This window comes from Coregonus clupeaformis, chromosome 12 (genome assembly GCF_020615455.1).
Source record: "Coregonus clupeaformis isolate EN_2021a chromosome 12, ASM2061545v1, whole genome shotgun sequence".
Lineage (NCBI taxonomy): Eukaryota > Metazoa > Chordata > Actinopteri > Salmoniformes > Salmonidae > Coregonus > Coregonus clupeaformis.
The window spans coordinates 55,346,341-55,371,058 of record NC_059203.1 but is presented as its reverse complement, the minus strand read 5'-3'; the positions used below and the strand labels follow the sequence as shown (position 1 = coordinate 55,371,058).

The 24,718-nt window shown below is 41.7% G+C and overlaps 1 protein-coding gene across 1 annotated transcript; it reads right to left on the bottom strand.

The window, feature by feature from the left end:
* Positions 1–2,992: 2,992 nt before the first annotated feature.
* Positions 2,993–24,462, bottom strand: map1lc3a (microtubule-associated protein 1 light chain 3 alpha). The gene is made up of 4 exons (XM_045223968.1): positions 24,206–24,462; positions 18,768–18,823; positions 17,792–17,898; positions 2,993–4,372 (listed from the first exon to the last, which is right to left on the bottom strand). Exons 1-4 carry the CDS (start codon positions 24,243–24,245, stop codon positions 4,210–4,212), a joined length of 366 nt encoding a protein of 121 aa, XP_045079903.1. The 5' UTR covers positions 24,246–24,462; the 3' UTR covers positions 2,993–4,209.
* Between the last annotated feature and the right edge of the window lie 256 nt (positions 24,463–24,718).

Here is a 24,718-nt window from a genome sequence, read left to right as displayed (position 1 = left end):
TGGTAAAAACTCAACTCGTCGTGTTTGGAGGACAAAGAATGCTGAGTTGCATCCAAAGAACACCATACCTACTGTGAAGCATGGGGGTGGAAACATCATGCTTTGGGGCTGTTTTTCTGCAAAGGGACCAGGACGACTGATCCGTGTAAAGGAAAGAATGAATGGGGCCATGTATCGTGAGATTTTGAGTGAAAACCTCCTTCCATCAGCAAGGGCATTGAAGATGAAACGTGGCTGGGTCTTTCAGCATGACAATGATCCCAAACACACTGCCCGGGCAACGAAGGAGTGGCTTCGTAAGAAGCATTTCAAGGTCCTGGAGTGGCCTAGCCAGTATCCAGATCTCAACCCCATAGAAAATCTTTGGAGGGAGTTGAAAGTCTGTGTTGCCCAGCGACAGCCCCAAAACATCACTGTTCTAGAGGAGATCTGCATGGAGGAATGGGCCAAAATACCAGCAACAGTGTGTGAAAACCTTGTGAAGACCTACAGAAAACGTTTGACCTGTGTCATTGCCAACAAAGGGTATATAACAAAGTCTTGAGAAACTTTTGTTATTGACCAAATACTTATTTTCCACCATAATTTGCAAATAAATTCATAGAAAATCCTACAATGTGATTTTCTGGATTTTTTTCCCCTCATTTTGTCTGTCATAGTTGATGTGTACCTATGATGAAAATTACAGGCCTCTCTCATCTTTTTAAGTGGGAGAACTTGCACAATTGGTGGCTGACTAAATACTTTTTTCCCCCACTGTAGGTTAGTATTGTGGAGTAATTACAATGTTAATCCATCGTTAGTTTTCTCCTATCACAGCCATTAAGCTTTAATTGTTTTAAAATCATCATTGGCCTGAAACGTTATTATTGAAATGAAACTGTTCCACGAAAACACGCATATGAAAATCATAACTGGCACGCAGAACCGTATAAATCTTAGGATAAATTGTAAGCTTCCCCAAACTTGAAACTCACGCGCCGCCTATGAAGTCTTTTATAAAATAATTGCCTCCACCTTTCCATGTTCGGATTTTGCCTATAGGCTACTTTGAAGCAAGGTAAGACATCATAATATGAAATAAAACATTAAGGTTTCAAACAATTAAGTATGTTTTCAAAATGCATTCTGCCTCCAGCTCACATTGTAAAGTGGTGGGTGACGCGCTGATAGCCTGTTGCCTGCACTTGAATGGTGAATGGGATACCCGCTTCAATTACCAGTTGAGAAATAAAAATAGCTATGTTTAATCTTGCACCAAAACAGTTTTTTAATATGTGATTGCATTTAGAATTGTTGAGCAATGAATGGGTGTATAAAAGCACGTTTTACTCCAGAAGCAACCAGCTGAGGAGCTGCATGAGAAATCCTGCTCAAAATAGCCTCTGTATGCTGTGCGCTGTGATAGTTTTGTTTGATAAATAAGATACATGATAAGGAAAATACAGGTCAATTTATTTCCAATAAATTATACAAATTAACCTATAGACCGATAACCATGACGGTCAAATGGATTTCTATTGACTGGTATTTCCATCAATGAATAAAAAGCATTAGTTTGCAATGGGATTTTATTTTTCTCCAGGTCATTCTGGTCGGCAACAGTTGTATTGTTAATCGGCTTTTCCATTTGTTGTTTTTTGGCCAAAAGCCGGCAATTGCCGGCTAACGGAAACCACGCAGCCCAAGCCCTCTACACAATTTGAAAACAGCTGGGTTATCCATATTTATGGTATCTGAAGTATTAGCACTGGACAAGCTTAGCACAGTGGGCTTCCCAATTGGGCTAACAGTAAAAGCTAACAGTGGATTTCAACTTTATGGTCACAAGATAAGGCTGGGAACATGGTTAGCTGTAGCAGTTTAATGATAACGCTATGAAATAGTAGGAATGGGAAGAATTACCTGAGCACTATACAGTATATTATACACGGAGTGTAAAAACATTATAAACACCTTCCTAATATTGAGTTGCACCCACTTTTACTCCCAATACAGCTTAAATTGGCCGGGGCATGCACTCTACAAAAGTGTTCCATAGGTATAGCTAGCAGCCCATGTTGACTCCAATGCTTCCCACAGTTGTGTCAAGTTGGCTCGATGTCCTTTGGGTGGTGGACCATTCTTGATACACAGGGGAAACTGTTGAGTGTGAAAAACCCAGAAGCGTTACAGTTCTTGACACACAAACCGGTGCGTCTGGCACCTACTACCATACCCCGTTCAAAGGCACTTCAATCATTTGTCTTGCCCATTCACCCTCTGAATGGCACACATACACAATCCATGTCTCAATTGTCTCCAGGCTTAAAAATATTTTTTTTTACCGGTCTCCTCCCCTTCATCTACACTGATTGAAGTGGATTTAACAAGTGACATCAATAAGGGATCATAGCTTTCACCTTTTCAGTCTGTCATGGAAAGAGCAGGTGTTCCTAATGTTTTGTGCACTCATTGTATGTACCTTGTTACCTATACATGTAGCACAATCCTTAACACCAAGCAATTAGTGAGTATACACATAATAATACATGGGATTTAAAGAGTCTTTCAAAAAACCTAAGGACACAAAGAGATGCACCAATATTGACATTTGGGACAAAATGCATTCTTGGCAATGATAGTGACTGTCCATATAGCATAACAAACAAAAAGTCTGATATCCATCGGAATTTACTTTCAACAAGCATAAACACACTGGCGCACCTCCAGTTTCAATTATTTTGACTGACTGCTCACCATACAATCCGCCCCTGGTTATGGTGCTGCTTTTATGCTAATTTCTACATCTGCCCAGATTATCAGTAATATGAAGGCTGGTATTGTTTGTCCCTAATTTGTACTGAACATTGACACCTGTTAACTACTACTAGAACCATTAATGTAATTTCCTAATTGCTTTATTAGCGAATGCTTAAAACTAATTTGAAGTGATGCTATACTCCTTGAATTAGTTACAATTGAGGAATTTAAATGAACACACAACTATTGATAATTTTTTATGGTTTATACACACACAATTGTGTTTCAAACATACATATACACTTATTTCAGTTTTTGGTTTGGAAACAATTCTAAAAAGAAATGTTTTAATAAACTTAAAATAATTATATCTATTGCGTAAATCTATATATATAAAAAAATTAAACTGAAAAACATGCAAGGTAGTGCATCACAAACCCATAGTTTCAAATGTCATTTTACCAAAGGCATACGTACAGAACAGTGTTCTAAAGGACAGAATATCAGATACAAAAAGAATAAAAGGTGTTATACAGTCATTTATTTCTATTCAATACTTATTATAATAGTATAAACGTATATGTGCAAAGAAGCGTATTTATTTCTACGTTATACATCAGTTTCCACTACTCAATTCTAAGCACTAGCCTATATCACAACACACATTCCCAACATTACCTGTTATATGACTGTACGGATGGTCATCTTGCTCATGGAGCCAGTCAGCTATCAAAGACTACTTACCATTCAAAGGTGACACACAAACTCATTTGATTCATCTGATTGATTATTAAAACAGTACTTGAAAATGGAGAGAGAGCGGAGAACAACCTAAATTACCCTATGCTCTAGCAGATTTAGGCTTAGCCTATGGTAGAGCAATTGCATGTCTTGTTGTGTAGTTAATTCACTTCCACTGTTGGCAAATAGACACATGTACCGGTGGGTAAGCTGTGTCAATATTGGGGAAAACTCAAGACACAAACCATTGGTTTAGGCAATAACACCTATGACCACTTAAGTAGAAAGGTATGTTATAAAACACAGACAATGAAAACCTAAAAACAAAACACTAACAAAGTTCTACTCTATCTGAAAAACCAGGTCCCAGTTAGAGATAAAATAATAAACTATAAAATCAAAACCAAAGGGGCCAAGATCACTAGCCTATGGCTAAAGAAAAAAAGACTAATATAAATGTACTTCCACCGGGGATGGTAGTTTTAATAAGGGGGGGGAAAGAGGAAGGGGATGTTGCACATAGCGTTCCTGTTTAACTACTAGTGTCATGAAAAGACGTGGTGTTGTCTGTTTAATTACCCTTAAGGGAACTCAAATTATCCAGGGGGGGGCAAGACAGAAAAAAAACACAGCTGGGTGAGACCTAACTCTACCCAACCTCGCCTCTGTACCCCCGTGCCTCCCTCTATCTCACCCTTCTCTCTTTGACCAGACTTCCCTCTCTCCCTAGCAGCCAAAGGTCTCCTGAGAGGCGTAAACCATGTAGAGAAAGCCGTCCTCGTCGTGCTCCTGCTCGTAGATCTCGGAGATGGGCGTGGAGACGCTCACCATGCTGTGCTGGTTGACCAGGAGGAAGAAGGCCTGCGTGGGGTTGAGCTGCAGCCGGCGCCTGGAAGGGAATGGGGATACTGGGGGTCAGGGCTGGTCACTAAACCATGGTCACAATCATTAGGGCACACTGTAGTAAAATGAAAACAAGCAGTTGTTATTCAACAAGTACAGGTAGTCCTTCCCTGTTTCAGTCCATTTGGTGCCTAATGAATATGACCCATCTTTTAGCTTGAACCACCTGGAGGTGTTGCAGGGTTGTTTATTCTGAGTAGAGGCAAGCATTTCATGCAAGCAAGTTTACAACCCCACAAATAGCATTACTATAATTGGCATCAGATTAAATGTCTACCTTAAAGCAGCGGGTCAATAACAAGCATCAGGGCATCGCTTTATTGAGGATTCAACAATTAGCAATAGATGCACTGAATTAAAATTATAGGTACCGTGATTGTTAGTTTGTGTAACAGACTGAACAAAGGAGGTGGGACCAAGTCACTATTGTTCGAGTCACAAGAAAGTCAAGTCAAAAGGTCAGAGTCTCAAGTCGAGTCCCAAATAGAACGGTCTTGAGTCTTGAGTTCAACTACAAATCTTTGTCTATTTACTGAGGCTACCAGACAGCCCTTTATTATTTTGTCTACAACACATTTTGATTATGTAATTGTAAAATAAGGACCTTGTAGCAATGGTAACGGGCATGAAATCAGCACAAAGCAAGGCAAGTTGACGTGCTCAGTGTAGATTTATTTACAGGTCTTGGTGATCCAATGGTGAAAGTGCCATAACATACAAAATATACACAGGCAATTGCCTAAAAGAAGCCTCTGTATCAGGCTTAAAGTGATAGTTCCACCAAATTTCAAAATAAAATATTGTTTCCTTAACCTGTAAGCAGTCTATGGACAGGGTATGACAGCAATCCATGCTTTGGTTTGGTTTCCCTGGGACTGTTTTCACATGCTAACGTTTTAGCATTTGTGGCACAGATCCCATTCAAGTCATGGGACCGATATTAGCATTTTTCGAGCATCATGTTCAAATAATCTATAAGTGACTGAGATTCACAGTCAATTTGAGATCCTTTGATGATTTGTACATGATGCGCAAACATTTCTAATATCGCTCCCATTACTTGAATGGGATTTGTGCCACAAATGCTAAAACGTTAGAAACAGTGCCATGGAAACTAAACCAAAGGATGAATTGCTATCATACATTATCCATAGACTGGAAACCAATGTGTCATTTTGTAATCTAGGTGAACTATCCCTGTAACCTGTCCTATCTGAATGGACACAGGTAGAGAGCAAGACTGCACAGCCTCCCCTTGAAAAACCAAATCTGTCTAACAGGAGCTCAAACAGGTACATATAAGCACTTCTCCCCTCCCAGGACCATACAATTACCCAATTGGCAATTACAACCAATAAACTGGTTCTTCAATATAAAAAGGCAATTTCCACATCCATTGTTACATTCGTCTTAATCAGACTTAATGATTATTAATGACATTTCTTCACATGGGCGGCAGGTAGCTTAGTGGTTAAGAGCATAGTGCCAGTAACCGAAAGGTCGCTGGTTCTAATCCCCGAGCCGACTAGGTGAAAAATCTGTCGATGTGCCCTTGAGCAAGGCACTTAACCCTAATTGCTCCTGTAAGTCGCTCTGGATAAGAGCGTCTGCTAAATGACTAAAAATAAAAAAATAAATAAAAATACATGGAACAATTTTCTCTTATTCGATGTACTGACGCCAAAGCGTGGCGCGCAGGCCACAAAGCCTATTTCTATGCACACAGAGGCTTGCACACTCCTATTACGCACAACCAGAATGACAGAGACATAGGACACAGACACACAGCACTCCGACATAACCCGGGAAATATGAACAAAGGAAACCATACATTTAATTAAATAAACTTACTCAGAAATGTCTAAGTTGCAATAAACGGTTTACGGATGAAATGCTAGCAATTATTGTAGGATTAGAGGGAATATAGATTTACCACATATGCATTTACACGTGTGAAAAACAACAGCAAACATTTCAACAAGAGAACAAAGCACTCTCCACTGGCGGGAGTTTGGAGAGCGCAAGTGAAGAAACGTGCCTATGGTGCGTCTTCGCCAAAGTAATAATTAATTTCAAATTTCAAACGCAAGCTTCATAAGCAAATTAATTATTAATTATTATTTCAAGCAATTTTGACATACCAAAAGAACAGTAGGCATATGCTAGTAATTGTTGCTTGGTGCCCCATTGCTGGTGAGTTGGCAAAGAAAATAGTTAATATTCTTGATCACCAATCCATTTTTGGAGCTGCATATTTATTTATTATGGCAATCCCCTCTCCCTACAATGACGTTTGTACTGTACCCGATCCTATAGCTGTACAGCAAATCAGCAATCTGTTCGCTAGCTCACCCGATCTGTGTTGGATGACAGTTTGCTGTTCCAATCAGAGGGCCGAGTGTGTGTTTCACTAGCCAATCTGTTGGACGTTTATTTTGGAAGGGCGATGCTACGGCAACTGCGTGGAGAGTAATCCATTGAGACGCTGTACCACAAAGCGACAAAACATTACAAAACCTGGCCAGATAATTTCAAGTCATCAGTCTCATGTCAGTCGAGTCCCGAGTCTTGAGGCTCCAAGTCATTTCATTTTCTAATCGAGGCTCAAGTCATCAAATGTGACTCGAGTCACACTCAAGTTCCATGTCGTGACTCGAGTCCACAACACTGCTAAACAAAAGTTAGAATTATATTGAAACAAACCTGATTTTACTATATTGAACAAAAATATGAACACAACATGTAACATGTTGGTCCCATGTTTCATGAGTTGAAATAAAAAAAGATCCCAGAAATTTTCCATATGTACAAAAACCTTATTTCTCTCAAATTTTGTGCACAAATTTGTTTACATCCCTTTAGTGAGCATTTCTCCTTTGCCAAAATAATCCATCCACCTGACAGGTGTGGCATATCAAGAAGCTGATTAAAACAGCATGATCATTACACAGGTGCACCTTGTGCCACTAAAATGAGCAATTGTGTCACACAACAACGCCACAGATGTCTCAAGTTTTGAGGGAGCGTGCAATTGGCATTATGACTGCAGGAATGTCCACCAGAGCTGTTGTGAGATAATTTAATGTTCATTTCTCTACCAACGTCATTTTAGAGAATTTGGCAGTGCGTCCAACTGGCTTCACAACCGCAGACCACGTGTAACTATGCCAGCCCAGGATCTCTACATCAAGCTTCTTCACTTACGGGATCGTCTCAGACCAGCTGTGTTCGAGTTCCCGCCAATATCCAGAAACTTTGCACAGCCATTGAAGAGTGGGACAACATTCCACAGGCCACAATCAACCGCCTGATCAACTCTATGCTGCATGAGGCAAATAGTGGTCACCCCAGATACTGACTGGTTTTCTGATCCACACCACTACCTTTTTTAAAAAGGTATTCCCAGTTATGTGAAATCCATCGATTAGGGCCTAATTTATTTATTTCAATTGACTGATTTCCTTATTAACTCACAAAAATATTTTCAAATTGTTTCATGTTGCGTTTATATTTTTGTTCAGTGTATTTAGGCTTGCCATATAGGGGTTGAATACTTACTGACTAAAGATATTTCAGTATTGGAAAAAAAAAAATGTCTCCCCAATTTCGATCTTGTCTCATCAATGCAACTGCCCAACGGGCTCGGGAGAGACATGCGTCCTCCAAAACATAAAACGCCTAGCCGCGCTCCTTAACACCTGCCAGCTTAACCCGGAAGCCAGCCGCACCAATGTGTCGGAGGAAACACCGTTCACCTGGCGACCGGGGTCAGCCTGCAGGCACCTGGCCCGCCACAAGGACTTGCTATGGCGCGATGAGCTAAGTAAAGCCCCCCCGGCCAAACCCTCCCCTAACCTGGACAATGCTGGGCCAATTGTGCGCCGTCCTGTGGGACTCCCGGCCACAGCCGGTTGTGGCACAGCCCGGGAATGAACACGGGTCTGTAGTAACTCCTCTACTACTGCGATACAGTGCCTTAGACCGCTGCGCCACTCAGAGGCCCTCAGCTTTTCATTTGTAAAAATGTCAAAAAACAACTCCACATTGACATTATGGGGTATTGAGGGTATGCCTGTGACAAAATCTCAATTTAATACATTTTAAATTCGGTCTGTAACAACAAAATGTGGAAATAGTCAAGGGGTGTAAATACTTTCTGAAGGCACTACAGTGAGGTCCGAAATTATGGCACCCTTGATAAAGATCAGCAAAAAAGACCAACATAAATACAAATACTGAACTATAGTGTATGTTCAAAACATTTGGAAAATTCCATTTTTATACTAATACAATTGCTCAGAGAACAATAAATATTTATTTTCTTAAAAAGATACAGGTTAGAATTATTGGCACCCAGTCAATTGAAATAAATAAATTAGGCCCTAATCTATTGACCTCACATAACTGGGAATACAGATATACATATGTTTTTAAAAAAAGCTAGGGGCGTGCATCAGAAAACCAGTCAGAATCTGGTGTGACCACCTTTTGCCTCATGCAGCGTGACACTTCTCCTTCGCATAGAGTTGATCAGGCTGTTGATTGTGGCCTGTGGAATGTTGTCCCACTCCTCTTCAATTGCTGTGCGAAGTTCCTGGATAATGGCGGGAACTGGAACACAGTCATACAATTTGATCCAGAGCATCCCAAAAAATTATCAATGGGTGACATGTCTTGGTGAGTATGCAAGCCATGGAAAACTGGGACATTTTCAGCTTCCAGGAATTATGCACAGATCCTTGCGACATGGGGCCGTGCATAATCATGCTGAAACATGAGGTGATGGCGGCGGATGAATGGCACGACAATGGGCCTCAGGATCGCGTCACGGTATCTCTGTGCATTCAAATTGCCATTGATAAAATGCAATTGTGTTCGTTGACCACAGCTTATGCCTGCCCATACCATAAACCCACCGCCACCATGGGGCACTCTGTTCACAACGTTGACATCAGCAAACCACTCGCCCAAACGATGCCATACTGCAATCTACCCGGTACAGTTGAAACACTTCTCCAGCGTGCCAGTGGCCATCGAAGGTGAGCATTTGCCCACTGAAGTCAGTTACGACGGCAAACTGCAGTCAGGTCAATACCTTGGTGAGGACAACGAGCACGCAGATGAGCGTCCATGAGACGGTTTCTGACAGTTTGTGCAGAAATTCTTCAGTTGTGCAAACCCACAGTTTCATCAGCTCTCCGGGTGGCTGGTCTCAGACGATCCCGCAGGTGAAGAAGCCGGATGTGGAGGTCCTGGGCTGGCATGGTTAATCGTGGTCTGCAGTTGTGAGGCCAGTTGGAAGTACTGCCAAATTCTCTAAAATGACGGAGGCAGCTTACGGTAGAGAAATTACCAATACACTCTCTGACAACAACTCTGCTGGACATTCTTGCAGTCAGCATGCCAAATGCACGCTCCCTCAAAACTTGAGACATCTGTGGCATTGTGTTGTGTGACAAAACTGCACATTTTAGAGTGGCCTTTTATTGTCCCCAGCACAAGGTGCACCTGTGTAATGATCATGCTGTTTAATCATCTTATTGATATGCCACACCTGTCAGGTGGATGGATTATCTTGGCAACAGAGAAATGCTCACAAACAGGGATGTAAACACATTTGTGCACAACATTTGTGAGAAACACATTTTTTGTGCGTATGGAAAATTTCTGAAATCTTCTGATTTCAGTTCATGTAATGTAATGCCTTAAAACTGTCATCACATGTGCGCATCATACGCCTTTGCTTACAAACCGTAAAATAGCTCAAGCAGAACGTGGCAAAACGATACTGATAACTACCCCTTTTCATCTGTGTTGTGACTTTTAGCTGGCAAGCTACATACCAGCATGCCGGTAAAAGCACACTGTTGTGACTGGATGCCATTGTGTTAATTTAACGTCACACTATTTTCCAAAGAACGAAGACTTCCGACAGCAGTGGCTGCTTTTCATTTCGGGTGGACAGGTTGCGCCGAAAATTACGATCATGTCATGAGTGTGCAGTAATTGTTAAGGACTGGGGGAGTTTTTCAGGATAAAAATAAAACAGAATGGAGCTAAGCAGAGGCAAAATCCTAGAGGAAAACCTGGTTCAGTCTGCTTTCCACCAGACACTGGGAGTTTTGACTTCTATTTATTTGAAATCTATTTGAAAATCTATGGCAAGACCTGAGAATAGTTGTCTAGCAATGATCAACCACCGAGTTGACAGAGCTTGAAGAATTCTGAAAATAATAAAATTGGCAAATGTTGCACAATCCAGGTGTGGAAAGCACTTAGACTTAACCAGAAAGACACAATGCTGTAATCGCTGCCAAAAGCTGTAAAATTGTTAATGTAAATTACAGTGCCTTGCAAAAGTATTCATCCCCCCTTGGCGTTTTTCCTATTTTTTTTCATTACAACTTGTAATTTAAATGGATTTTTTGGATTTCATGTAATGGACATACACAAAATAGTCCAAATTGGTGAAGTGAAATGAAAAAAATAACTTGTTTAAAAAAAAAAGAATAACGGAAAAGTGGTGCGTGCATATGTATTCACCCCCTTTGCTATGAAGCCCCTAAATAAGATCTGGTGCAACCAATTACCTTCAAAAGTCACATAATTAGTTAAATAAAGTCCACCTGTGTGCAATCTAAGTGTCACATGATCTCAGTATATATATACACACACACACACACACCTGTCCTGAAAGGCCCCAGAGTCTGCAAACCACTAAGCAAGGGGCACCACCAAGCAAGGGGCACCACCAAGCAAGCGGCACCATGAAGACCAAGGAGCTCTCCAAACAGGTCAGGGACAAAGTTGTGGAGAAGTACAGATTAGGGTTGGGTTACAAAGAAATATCCGAAACTTTGAACATCCCACGGAGCACCATTAAATCCATTATTAAAAAATTGAAAGAATATGGCACCACAACAAACCTGCCAAGAGAGGGCCGCCCACCAAAACTCACGGACCAGGCAAGGAGGGCATTAATCAGAGGCAACAAATAGACCAAAGATGACCCTGAAGGAGCTGCAAAGCTCCACAGCGGAGATTGGAGTATCTGTCCATAGGACCACTTTAAGCAGTGTCCAAGGTTACTAGCCTGGCTCCACAGCTATACCACCGTAAGAAGGCAGAGGGTGATGGCAAATGGCACATTTAGCCCTTGGTCAGAGGTCACCTTGGTGTGCCACAAGGGGGCGTGGCTTCACCATCTGTTTATCCTTCACATGTCCACCCGAAAAGTTGTCTTCAGTGACACTGGGTATGCAGATGATGTAGGGCTGTCCCGAGCCATACCATTACCCAGCATCCAAGAGGACACTTCCATGGGTTTGGAGGCAAAGCAGCTGGAAGAGTGGGCCACGTCCAACATGCTCCTGTATGGGAAAAAGTCTGAAAATTCGGATATGTTTTTCTAGAGACCATCCACAACCTGCACCACTAATCCTAGGACAGGAAATACCAGTGGTAACAACAACCAAGTATCTTGGTTTTCATCTAGACTCTAACCTCAGTGGTGAGACACGTGGAGCAGTCAGTGAGGAAGGTCTCAAAACGACTGCACTTTTTGACTTGGACGAGCGTTGGACGAGCGTTGGAGCCAGTGTAATAGGATTCCACCTCCCTTTTATATTGTCTTTTTGCATGTTTTATGTCTCGGAGGTCGTAGCGGGTTTTCTTGCATGCGTCCACTTCCGGGTCCCATTCCTTGTAAGCGGTAGCTCTAGCCTTTAGCCCAGCGCGGATACTGTACTCCATGGTTTCTGGTTTGTGTACTCACTTTAGGGACAACATCGTCTATGCACTTATTGATGAAGCCTGTGACTGATGTGGTAAACTCCTCAATGCTATTGGATGAATCCCGGAACATATCCCAGTCTGTATTAGCAAAAAAGTCTTGTAGCCTTCCATCTGCTTCATAGGAGCACTTCCGTACTGAGCGCGTCACTGATACTTCCGGTTTGATCTTTTGTTTGTAAACAGGAAACAGGAGAATAGAGTCGTGGTCAGATTTGCAGAAGGGAGGACAAGGGAGGGCCTTATATGCGTTTCTGTGGGTAGAATAAAAGTGGTTGAGTTTTAGCGCACCTAGTGGCGCAGGAGACGTGTTGGTAGAAGTGCGGTAGAATGGTTTTAAGTCTCCCTGGTTAAAGTCTGCATAAGCTGGGCTACAGGTGATGATGCTTATTGCTAATAGCATACATGATAATATACACTGAGTGTACAAAACACCTTCCTAATATTGAGTTGCACCACTCCCTTGCCTTCAGAACAGCCTCAATTCGTCGGTGAAAGGACTCTACAAGGTGTCGAAAGCCTTCCACAGTCGACTCATGGCCCATGTTGACTCCAACGCCTCCCACAGTTGGCTGGAGGACCATTCTTGATACACACAAAGGAAACTGTTGAGAATGAAAAACCCAGCATCGTTGCAGTTCTTGGTCATGGAAAGAGCACTCAGTGTAGACCATGAATAGGCTATATGCATGGTTCAATATGTTAAAATAATTTTAACAAATAATTTTGCCAATATGTTAGCGACCTACATGTGCATTTGCGGGGCTCAACAAAAAATAAACTAAGCCACGCATCACGCAGTTCTCTCCCCAAATTCCCTTTCCCCTCCATGTCTCTCACTCAATTGCAATCCGACCGCTCCCTCTACACCCGCATCCTGAGTGCGCACACAAGCTCACATTAGGCCTACAGAAATACATGCCTATCAAAACTTAACTGATGGGACACACAAGTTACATTACTTGCCAAATGACGACAGTTTCATCAGAAATTCAAAATGGACTGGTTGATTGAAGTAGGAAAATGTGTGTTCCAACAACAACCTGCAGTTTTGGAATAATTGCGTCCCGTCCATTTTCCGCTTAGCCTACTTTGTGAACTGCTAGTTCCATTTAGAATTGGTTAGCCTCGGGCTAAGCTATAACCCCCATAAAACAGCTTTCCACACTGAAAATATGCCAAAACATTAAGTTTGATCAAGAGTATTTTTTAAGCCTAAGCTTACTCACCAAACAGATGTTGCTGTAATTCATCACCATGCAGTGTTCAATGTGGAATTGTTCATTTAGAAAATTCGAAAGAACAGGCAGATTAAACTAAATTGAACGTCTGTATATCATAAAGACAGATTTGGGTTTGTAACCCAATGCATGTCAATCTCTCCAGGCTCAAAGTGAGGGAGCGACTGACTTCATCACTACTTGTATTTGTGAGAGGTATGTTGAAAGCACCGAGCTATCTGTTTAAATAACTAACACACAGCTCAGACACCCATGCATACCCCACAAGACATGCCACCAGAGGTCTCTTCACAGTCCAAGTCCAGAACAGACCATGGGAGGCACACAGTACTACATAGAGCCATGACTACATGGAACTCTATTCCACATCAGGTAACTGATGCAAGCAGCAGAATCCGATTTAAAAAACGGATTAAAAAAATACACCTTATGGAACAGCGGGAACTGTGAAGCAACACATGCATACACACACACACATGGATTTTGTGTTGTAGATATGTGGTAGTGGAGTAGGGGCCTGAGGACACACACTTAGTGTGTAGTGAAATCTGTTATGAATTTATTGTAATGTTTTTAAAATTGTATAACTGCCTTAATTCTGCTGGACCCCAGGAAGAGTAGTTGCTGCCTTGGCAGCAGCTAACGGGGATCCATAATAAATACAAATACAAACCCTGAAAAAAATTGTCTTTGAACTCGCCAAATTGAGCCAAGTTTCAAATTATCACTATTTGAGAATAACTATACCAGACACTAGATTGCGCATCACTATGCACTGCAAACTTTTCATTTGGAAAAAGATTGTTATATTTTATTCTGTTATATTACATTATGTTTCTTACTATAAAACAGGTGCGTCTTGACTGTGATAAGGCCTCTGGAAATAAGAACATCTTGTTTGCTAAATTAATAAAACAAGGCCATGCCATTGCACAGCCATAGGCTTCTACAAGCAAGCTCCGCTGCTGAGGTTACTGGCTTTTTGAAGATTGTGTGCCACGATATATTATTACGGTTTCAATAAATCAATCTTAAATGGCACTCATTTTTTATTGACTGAATCACCCCTTTCACGAAAATGGATCGCTCCTACATACAGTGAGTCATATAGCCGTGGCTTGCTATACAAAGCAGGCAGACAGGCATCCAGTTACTGTTCGATTGAACGTTCGAGTGGGCAAAATGAGTGACCTTTGAATGTGGTATGATCGTCGATGCCAGGCATGCCGGTTCCAGTATCTCTGAAACGGCCGCCGTCCTGGGCTTTTCACACACACAACATTGTCTAAGGTTTACTGAGAATGGTGCAACAAACCAAAAACATCCAGTCAGCGGCAGTGTTGTGGGCGAAAACAGCTCGTTGATGAGAGAGCTCGAAGGAGAATGGCAAGAATCATGCAAGCGGACCACAAACAGACAAATAACGGCTCAGTACAACAGTGGTTTCCCGGAACGGCATCTCAGAACGCACAACTCGTTAATCCTTGTCACGGATGGGCTATTGCAGCAGACGACGACACCGAGTTCCACTCCTATCAGCTAAAAATGGGAATTGGGAATGTTTTCCTGGCACACGTTAGGTCCCTTGATACCAATTGGGATGAGATGGAATGGGCTATTCGCAGCATGAATGTACCACCGTCCAATCTGCAGCAACTGCGTGATGCCATAGCGTCAGCATGGACCAACATCCCTGTGGAACGTTTCCGACACCTTGTAGAATCCATGTCCTGAAGAATTCAGGCTGTTCTGGATGCAAAGGGTGGTCTGATCCGGTACTAGATGGGTGTATCATTCGGAAAGTATTCAGACCCCTTGACTTCTTCCACATTTTGTTACGTTACAGCGAAATTGATTAAATCGTTTTTTTCCCCTCATCAAATGTACACACAATACCCCTTAAATGACATAGCAAAAACAGGTTTTTAGAAATGTTTGTAAATGTATTACAAATACAAAACTGAAATATCACATTTACATAAGTATTCAGACCCTTTACTCAGTACTTTGTTGAAGCACCTTTGGCAGCGCTTACAGCCTCGAGTCTTCTTGGGTATGACGCTACAAGCTTGGCACACCTGTCTTTGGGGAGTTTCTCCCATTCTTCTCTGCAGATCCTCTCAAGCTCTGTCAGGTTGGATGGGGAGCGTTACTGCACAGCCATTTTCAAGTCTCTCCAGAGATGTTCGATCAGGTTCAAGTCTGGGCTCTGGCTGGGCCACTCAAGGACATTCAGACACTTGTCCCGAAGCCACTCTTGCATTGTCTTGGCTGTGTGCTTAGGGTCGTTGTCCTGTTGGAAGGTGAACCATCGCCCCAGTCTGAGGTCCTGAGCGCTCTGGAGCAGGTTTTCATCAAGGATCTCTCCGTACTTTGCTCCGTTCATCTTTCCCTCGATCTTGACTAGTCTTCCGGTCCATGCCGCTGAAAAACATCCCCACAGCATGATGCTGCCACCACCACCATGCTTCAACGTAAGGATGGGGCCAGGTTTCCTCCAGACATGACACTTGGCATTCAGGCCAAAGAGTTCAATCTTGGTTTCATCAGACCAGAGAATCTTGTTTCTCATGGTCTGACAGTCCTTTAGGTGCCTTTTGGCAAACTCCAAGCGGGCTGTCATTTGCCTTTTACTGAAGAGTGGCTTCTGTCGGGCCACTACCATAAAGTTATGAATGGTGGAGTGCTGCAGAGATGGTTGTCCTTCTGGAAGGTTCTCCCATCTCCACAGAGGAGCTCTGGAGCTCTGTCAGAGTGACCATCAGGTTTTTGGTCACCTCCCTGACCAAGGCCCTTCTCCCCCGATTGCTCAGTTTGGTCAGGTGGCCAGCTCTAGGAAGAGTATTGGTGGTTCCAAACTTCTTCCATTTAAGAATGATGGAGGCCACTGTTTTCAGGGGACCTTCAATGCTGCAGACATTTTTTGGTACCCTTCCCCAGATCTGTGCCCTCCCACAATCCTGTTTTGAAGCTCTATGGGCAATTCCTTTGACCTCACGGCTTGGTTTTTACGCTGACATGCACTGTCAACTGTGGGACATTATACAGACAGATGTGTGCCTTTCCAAATAATGTCCAATCAATTGAATTTACCACAGGTGGACTCCAATCAAGTTGAAGAAACATCTCAAGGATGATCAATTTCGAGTCTCCTAGCAAAGGGTATGAATACTCATGTAAATAAGCTATTTTAGTATTATTTTTTTTATAAATTAGCAAACATTTTCTAAAAACCTGTTTTCGCTTTGTCATTATGGGGTATGGTGTGTAGATTGATGAGGGGAGTAAAAAATAAAAAATACATTTTAGAATAAGGCTGTAACGTAACAAAATGTGGAAAAGGTCAAGGGGTCTGGATACTTTCCGAATGCAATGCATGTGGCAATTTAGCAATTAGGATTTGTTATCTGTAATGGTTATGAAAAATGTGGCCTTGTTGCACATTGTTGGCATTTAGGCCTAGATAAATGCGCTTTTTTTTTTGTGTGTGTTATAAAAATATACTTTTTTTAAATTCAAGTACTCGAGTTCAATATAATTTATTGTGGCAGAACCTAAGTAAAATTGCTATGTTCATAAATATGGATTCCCCCTTTAAAGAAAGTGTAGAATGCAGGAAATGGTAAAACAATTGTTTGACAAAAATCGTATTATTGTGTGCAGGTAACTGTGCTCAATGGTACATTGTGGGAGGCAACCCGTCTGTCTAGAGACTACTAAACAACTCAACATGGAAACTGTAAAATGACTAATTTGTTACTATTTACACTACACAACATGGCATAGGTTTAGTTAAGTATTTTTCTGCAATAGTCGGTGCCACACAGAGCAGTGCTGCAACAGTTAAGGTCTACTCCCTCTCTCCCCACGTCAATGATATGGCTGTAATATGAAGAGACAAGCACAAGACAGGAAGAGAGTCTCTCCCAATGATAACAGAGTGTATTTTGGTGCTAGAGTGTTTAAGAGTGTTGCCAGCAGAAGTCAGGGTCAGTGTGTGCACCAATTCTTGGCACAATGTGGCTCGCCCCCCTCTCTGGGTGACACACTCCAGACAAGTAAACAATCTCGTCTACATGAGACTGGGGATACAGGCACATACGCAGTTCCCTTCCAGACTTTGAGAGAATGCGCCGACTAAAGGACACACTAATTGAACAGTCAGTACACTGCTTTACATTATGGGAGAGAAAGGCAAAGTGTTTAAGGTGTTGAAATGATCTCACCGTAAATAGACATTCAGGTTCGAGGTGTGAGGCAACCAAGCGATTGCCTAATGGGACACTGGGTTTTCGTGACCATGACTGTTGCCCATTGACTACCATCATGTCATCAAATCCAAACCTCATTATGTCATGACTCAATGGTCTTACCTGATTATTTTCACTAACTCGCTCATGTTGACATGGTCTGGGACAAGAAACTTTGTCTTGTCCAACACAGGCAGCTGCTTCTCTCCCTTATACCGCTCAATGATTACCTGTAGGGGAGCACCAAGCAATGATAAACAGTTATAATATGTAATTCCATCATCATAACACCAATGAATACTGACTATATTACATCACATATATTAAAGACCCTATATATTATATATGTTGGATTAATATTTCATCACAACCTTCATTGACTTTGGCTTATATATTCCATATACTAATCGAAAAAGATAGCATTCAGTGTGCTTCCTGGCTATAGCCTTCCACTTCTTCAAAATGCTCTGCGAGCAACCTTGAACAACTCAAGACAATTGCAGTGGGCATGTCTGAGTATCATGTGAACTACATCAAGAAAGGCTCTTACTGTAATCAATTTACTGATATATGAAAAGAGCTTTCAGGAACAATAGCCAGACAACTGAATTCTACACACAGACAAGTGTATTGTGTGTGGTGAGTAGGGCAAATATAATGTAGTCAGGTCCACAATTATTGGCACCCTTGATAAAGATGAGCAAAGCATCCAGTATAAAATAAAGATTCTGTACGGAGGAATGGTCTAAGATCCCTCCCAATGCGTTCTCCAATCTCATAAAACATTTTAGAAAACGGCTCAGTGTCGTTATCCTCGCAAAGTGAGGTATTGAAAGTTAATGAAAACAGGGGTGCCAATAATTGACCACAACACTTTTTTTTTTTTTACGTATTACTTGTCAAACAAAATCTCTTTCTCTGAGAAATTGTATTAGTATAAAATAATGTAATTTCCCCCTTTTTTTTTTAAAGCATACAATATACCTCAGTATTTGTATTATTTATTTTATACAGTCTTTTTTTGCTCATCTTTATCAAAAGGCACCAATCATTTTGGACACGACTATGTTCTATAGAGGGCAGTGTCAGGGTAACTTACTGGGATTTTGTTGGGGTGCTGGTCACGGATTTGATGCACTTCTTTGCAACGATCAGCTGCAGATAAGAATTTGTATGTATTTATACAGGGAGTCCCATTGAGATCAAGGTCTCTTTCTCAAGGGAGCACTGTATTTTGCAATTTTACAATATATTAATATAAAATACAAGAGAACACAGCATTACATACACTCATATTCCACAGCAAAGTGGTCCTTGATCAACATTTTGAACCGCCCGAGAGGCACCAATGTGTCCATACATGGGGTGCATAAATGACTAAAATGTAAATGTAATAGCAACTAAAGGTAGCAACAGACAGAATTTTCAGAGTTAAACATCCCTGTGATCGAGTATGGTAACATGTACTTCTATGGGTAAGTAAAGATGTCAGGTAATGTGAGAGTTTTTGCAATAGGGCTTAATAAATGAATAAAATGCAATGTTTCAACCTACGCAACATCAATGGGGGCCAACCTACTTTCCGATAGAGCAAACAGCGATGAGTGCAAAACCTGTCGCTGGTGATAAAACTAAGTGCACTATGGAAAACTTCATCTAACGGCCTCAAAGAAGTGGCAGCTGCACTCATCTAAATGATGTCACCATAGTCTGGAACAGGAAGGAACATTGACTGATCTGCATAGAGATAAGAGACAACCAATGAAAAGGTGTCTCTGTGATCAGTTGGAAGATAAAACAGAATGGGTAGCCTACAGGAGTCTCCAACAGGTAGATCGTGAGCTACCTCGCAGCCCACCTATGAGTAGCTCGCCAAGCAATTCTGAAAGTACGTGCATTTTTTCATTTATTCCATCGCAAACTGTCAAAAACATACAGCTCCCGGCAATACTATCCAATCAAAGCCACATTGACATTATCCCACCCGTGGTTAGCCACTATTTGCTTAAAAAGCCAAACGTAACATAACCCATCTGCCAATTAATTTCCATCAATATTGCCCTGGTCTGTTTGCACGCATTTGATTATTACTCCATGTAGCCAGTTAGCGATGCTAATGACAACAGTCTTGTGGGTAGACAAATGCTTTCCCCAATAACCTTCTCAGTTAAACGTTAACTGCAAAGTAGGCTTACCTGACATAACTATATCATGATCAGAGTATGTGAGCGGAGCATCCCCAGTTTGACTGGAGCACATTGTGAATTTTCCAAAGGCTGGAGGGTTGGCCTTCTCGCCCGCTCCATTTCTGCTCAATTTAGGAGCGCAGGGCATGCCCGGCCCAGCATGCATTTGCAGGCTACTTGTGTGCTGCTATAGCCATTTGCTTTAGCTACTGTCATGGAGTTAGCTAAATATCATGACATGTGCTGCAGCAGTAGGCCTAACAGAAACATCGCTAGACCGACACATTCCCCTCTTGCTAGATGTGCAATTAAAGGGGTTTGAATATCCAAACATATTCGTTTTTTCCCCAGACCTAAATAATTGTCTTCTGATTTAAGCATCGACATAGACTCAGAAAATCAATTTTCGTTGTTTCTCTATGACTAATTGTTCTATTGAGAGTAAAAAACAGAACAAATCTAAACCAGGAAAAATAAAACAAAGAAAACTGTCTGTCATGCCAAATACTGTTTATTAACCATTATTTTACCAGGAATATTGACATATCTTGTACACCAAGGACGAGTTGCAGGGTAGAGAAGAATGTGCCTATTTAAAAGCTATTTAAAAAAGACAAGTAATTATTTTTAAAGTAGCTCTCATGCTAGAAAAAGGTTGGCGACCCCTGAGCTAGCCAAAAGTCTCTTTGATATGGGGTGTGCAACTGCAAACATGATCAATATAGAAAATCATAGGCTATGACTAAACATAGTCGGAGAGTTCTCAAAATAGGCATACTGGTTTCAGTAATGCTAATAGTTTTCCACAGTAGTCAAACACGAAATAGCCTACATCAGCAGTGCAAATGCGTGTGTAAGACATTGAGAGGACATGTTGCGATTGTTGTGATTTCTCTGTCAATTATGTGTTGCACTGCACAGGGTAATAATTTAGGTGAATGACCTGAAACAAATACACGTATCATGCTATCTTTTATGGCACCCATGCACAATCCAGAGTTTGTGTTTCAGACCAAATGTAATCCCACTACTTGGTCATAAAGCTCAGGGATTGGACTTGGCAAATGTAACCACTATCAAATTCATAGCCTACACCAGGGGTATTCACCCTATGAGGTCCGGAGCCTGATGGTTTTCTGTTCTACCTGATAATTAATTGTATCCACCTGGTGTCCAAGGTCTAAATCAGTGTCTGCATTTTTTCATTGTTCCCCTCTAATCAGTGGAACTCAAGTATTGGTAGCTGCAGCCCAATATGGCGACCAGAGTATGGACGAGTGGGAGTCGGAAGGAGTGGGTGTATGGAAAGCCAATCAGCTAATTGGGCAGATTTGTTGCCACTCAATAACGTTTTGTGTGTCTGATTGGGCTGTACGAGTCGATAAGCCGGCGACCTGTGCACCGGTGTTGTATCGGCCTGCCTGCCGACTTGAAGTGCTTCCTACTGGGTATCACAGTCGTGTCACCGGCGGTAGCTAACATGGCCATTTATTTCTCTCACACGATTTTATTTCAAATAGGATAGCAGCCTACACAAGAAATAACTAATATTGATAACCATCTAGATGTCACCTTGATACATAGCCTACATACAGTCTACTACTCAATGGGGTGGGCATGAATGGCAATACCGGGACACAGTGCCCTTCGCGCCTGCTTGACAAGCACTACTGCCTGGCAAAGGCGTGGGAAGTAGCTACCTAGTAGCCAATATCAGGGTGATAGTCACAGTAAGCACACGCATTAAGTAACAGTACACCCATCATAAATACTTTTAATAAAAAATAAATTGTCAGTTTTATAACTGAACATTTACAATTATTTGTGTAAAACGAATAGTGAAATACGACTCAGACACTGGATTAAAAACAGAAGTCAAAACTCTCACAGTATAGTTGTGTGGTAAGAAACGGAAGGGGAATAAACACAGTTCAATCAAAACCGTCTAACCTATAGCAGAGCGCTTCAACACGCCAACTCCTTTCCACACGCCCACTACTTTCCTTTCGACACACCCACTCGCCATATTGGGATGCAGCTAACCCCTTCTCGTGGAACTGGCCTTGAGGTCCAGAGTGGAGTTTGAAGGGCCTATACAAGTTTATACATTTTGGGTTATGATAGGATGGGAAAGTTGTTCTAAACTCATGGGCCATTTACTAGGCTAAGAAATACTAGAACCATTGAGTATGATTACAAAAATGATCATTGATCTGAAGGAAATATCCCTAGTTGTGCCTTTAAATCATAAAAACATTATACGTATCGCAAATATTTTGAAAAGGGTGCAATTGTAGGCCGCAATTTGGGGCACTCCTGCATCTACAGGAAACCCTCTTTAAACTTCTATTGGTCAATTTTTAAGCAAGGACTCTGGTACACCAATAAATCCCCAAGCAATACTTTAAATTTCCTGAACTGCACCAGAATATCAAGATGAAATGTATTTTGAATTTTGTTCCAGCAATACGGTGCATTAAAACCAAAAGCAGATTTACTTAGCTCTATGGAGACTCTAGGAACCTCAAACTGAAGTTTATATGAAGTAGGAGTAATGTAGAGATCTTTAGCTAAGTCCAGCCAACGATGGCGAGGGCAGGTGTTCGCCAGGAGGGAGCGAAGGACACGGCTAGGACTCCGGCGGTACACAGTGGGTGGGATAGGTAGCTAGCGAGCACACCGGTAGACAGTGTATTTCATTCCCGCCTGTCGGGCATTGTTTTTCCGCAGTTCTGTTAACGACGGCGAGGGCAGGTGTTCGGCAGGCGGTAGCAAAGGACACTGTGTGCTAGCTAGCAGGACTCCGGTACACAACAGGCGGTAGCGAAGGACACTGTGTGCTAGCTAGCAGGACTCCGGTACACAGCAGGTGGTAGCGAAGGACACTGTGTGCTAGCTAGCAGGACTCCGGTACACAGCAGGCGGTAGCGAAGGACACTGTGTGCTAGCTAGCAGGACTCCGGTACACAGAAGGCGAGAGCGACACCGGTAGATTCTCCCTGCGTCTACCAGTGTGTTGGCTAGTTCTCTCAATTGCATACTCTTCACATCCTCTCTCCTCGCCCTCAAAACCTATTGGAGGAGGAGGTCAGAGGGAACTCTGGCTTTCTCATCCAATGGGTTTTGGGAACGAGGCGAGGAGTATGCAATTGAGATTCTCCCAGTCCTTTGCCCCCAAAAAACTAAGATAACACTTTTATTTTCCCTTTGACTGACATTTTAAATCACATAGACAGTTAGGGGAAACCCAGAATATCAAAAGTGTCACACAAGCGCGAAGAAGGTGTAAACGAGGGAGGGTGTTCATGCAGTATCCAACAGGATGCTCGAGGGGGGAGGCATTCATGCAGGAATCAATGGGATGCTTGAGTGGGCAGGAACGCCCAGAACTGTACGCCGGAATCACACACTATTGCATTTTTCAGGGTATTGGCCCAAAGTGTGCAGCATATTCTCTGTTACATTTCTTGAGATTATGTAATGGTCTCTTAACTCCTCCCTTCCCACAACCCATCATCATATATGGCTCAAATTACAATATAATTCACATAACACTTGTACAGGGGATAATGAGTCAGCAGAAGTTGTTTTCTTCTAGCTGTTACATGTTGCTTGTAATCATGATTTTTTAAACAAATTACAAATGTTATAACTGGTGTTAAGGCGTCAGCATGCTTCAGTTAGTGTCACAGCCAGTTTAAACTTCCTCAAAATAGTCAGAATTAATCTAAGATAACTCAAGAAATCTGTCATTAATTGCCTAAGTGATCTTAGTCGCACAATTTTACATCTAACTAAGATGTTTGTAATATTTTTTTTCTTCATGAAAACGGGTTGTCTCTCCTTGAACGACAACAAATACTTTATTGAAGAATCCCTACTGTTGACCAATCACTGACGAAGGGACGTAGACTTCGGCTCCCAACTATGGCTTGCCTCTCCAAAAAATGTTGTGTGCCCGAACAGCCCAAAAAACATTCACCGAAGTACAAAACGAACCAAAAGGTCACAAAACGTCGTAATAATATATGTACAAATTCTACCCTACTGTTTCGGCTGGAACGCATGCGGATGCCTTTATTGTTGACGTTGTTAGCTGATCAACTAGCCTAGCTAGCTTGAGCATGCTAACGTTAGTATCAAAGTGAAGGCCTCTCTGACGTTGGCTGTGTGGTCAACAAATGTATTTTAATTTACTTGAAGTAGCTACCATTACACTTAAATTCATAGTGACGAATACTGAGTACATTGTTGAGCTGTTTTCAACAATACAATCTTGCCAGTCCAGTAAATAATATGCCTAGCTAGCTAGATCTGTGCTTATCAACTGGCAACAGCTGACGTTACTTACCGAATGACCTTCTTTGTTTGAATGGTCTATCGGATGGCATCACTGTAGATTATGTTGTAGCAGTATAAAGGAGATATTATACTAGCAAATGTCTCAAGTTGTTTATGGAATCCTCAACCAATGTTGTCCCTTGCTTGTCAAGTCAGTGCTCACTGTAGCTACAAAAACGGTTTTGGTTTGGGATAAACTGGCTAACGTAGCAAGCGTTTCCTTCTTTCTGGTCCTGACCAGAGGAGAAACAAATATTGTCGGGGGAGGCAATTCTTCTTCCATGAAGTTTAACGGCGGTTGGTAACCAATAAATGTTGCATTACCGCCACCTACTAGACTGGAGTATAACTCCCTTATACTTTGCTTTAAAAAATAGAAAATACAACAAATACTCTACCATCTAATACTACACTCACTATATATATATATATATATATATATATATATATATATATATATATATATATATATATATATATTAACTACCATACTCCACTATTTAAATGTATTTATTCCTACTTC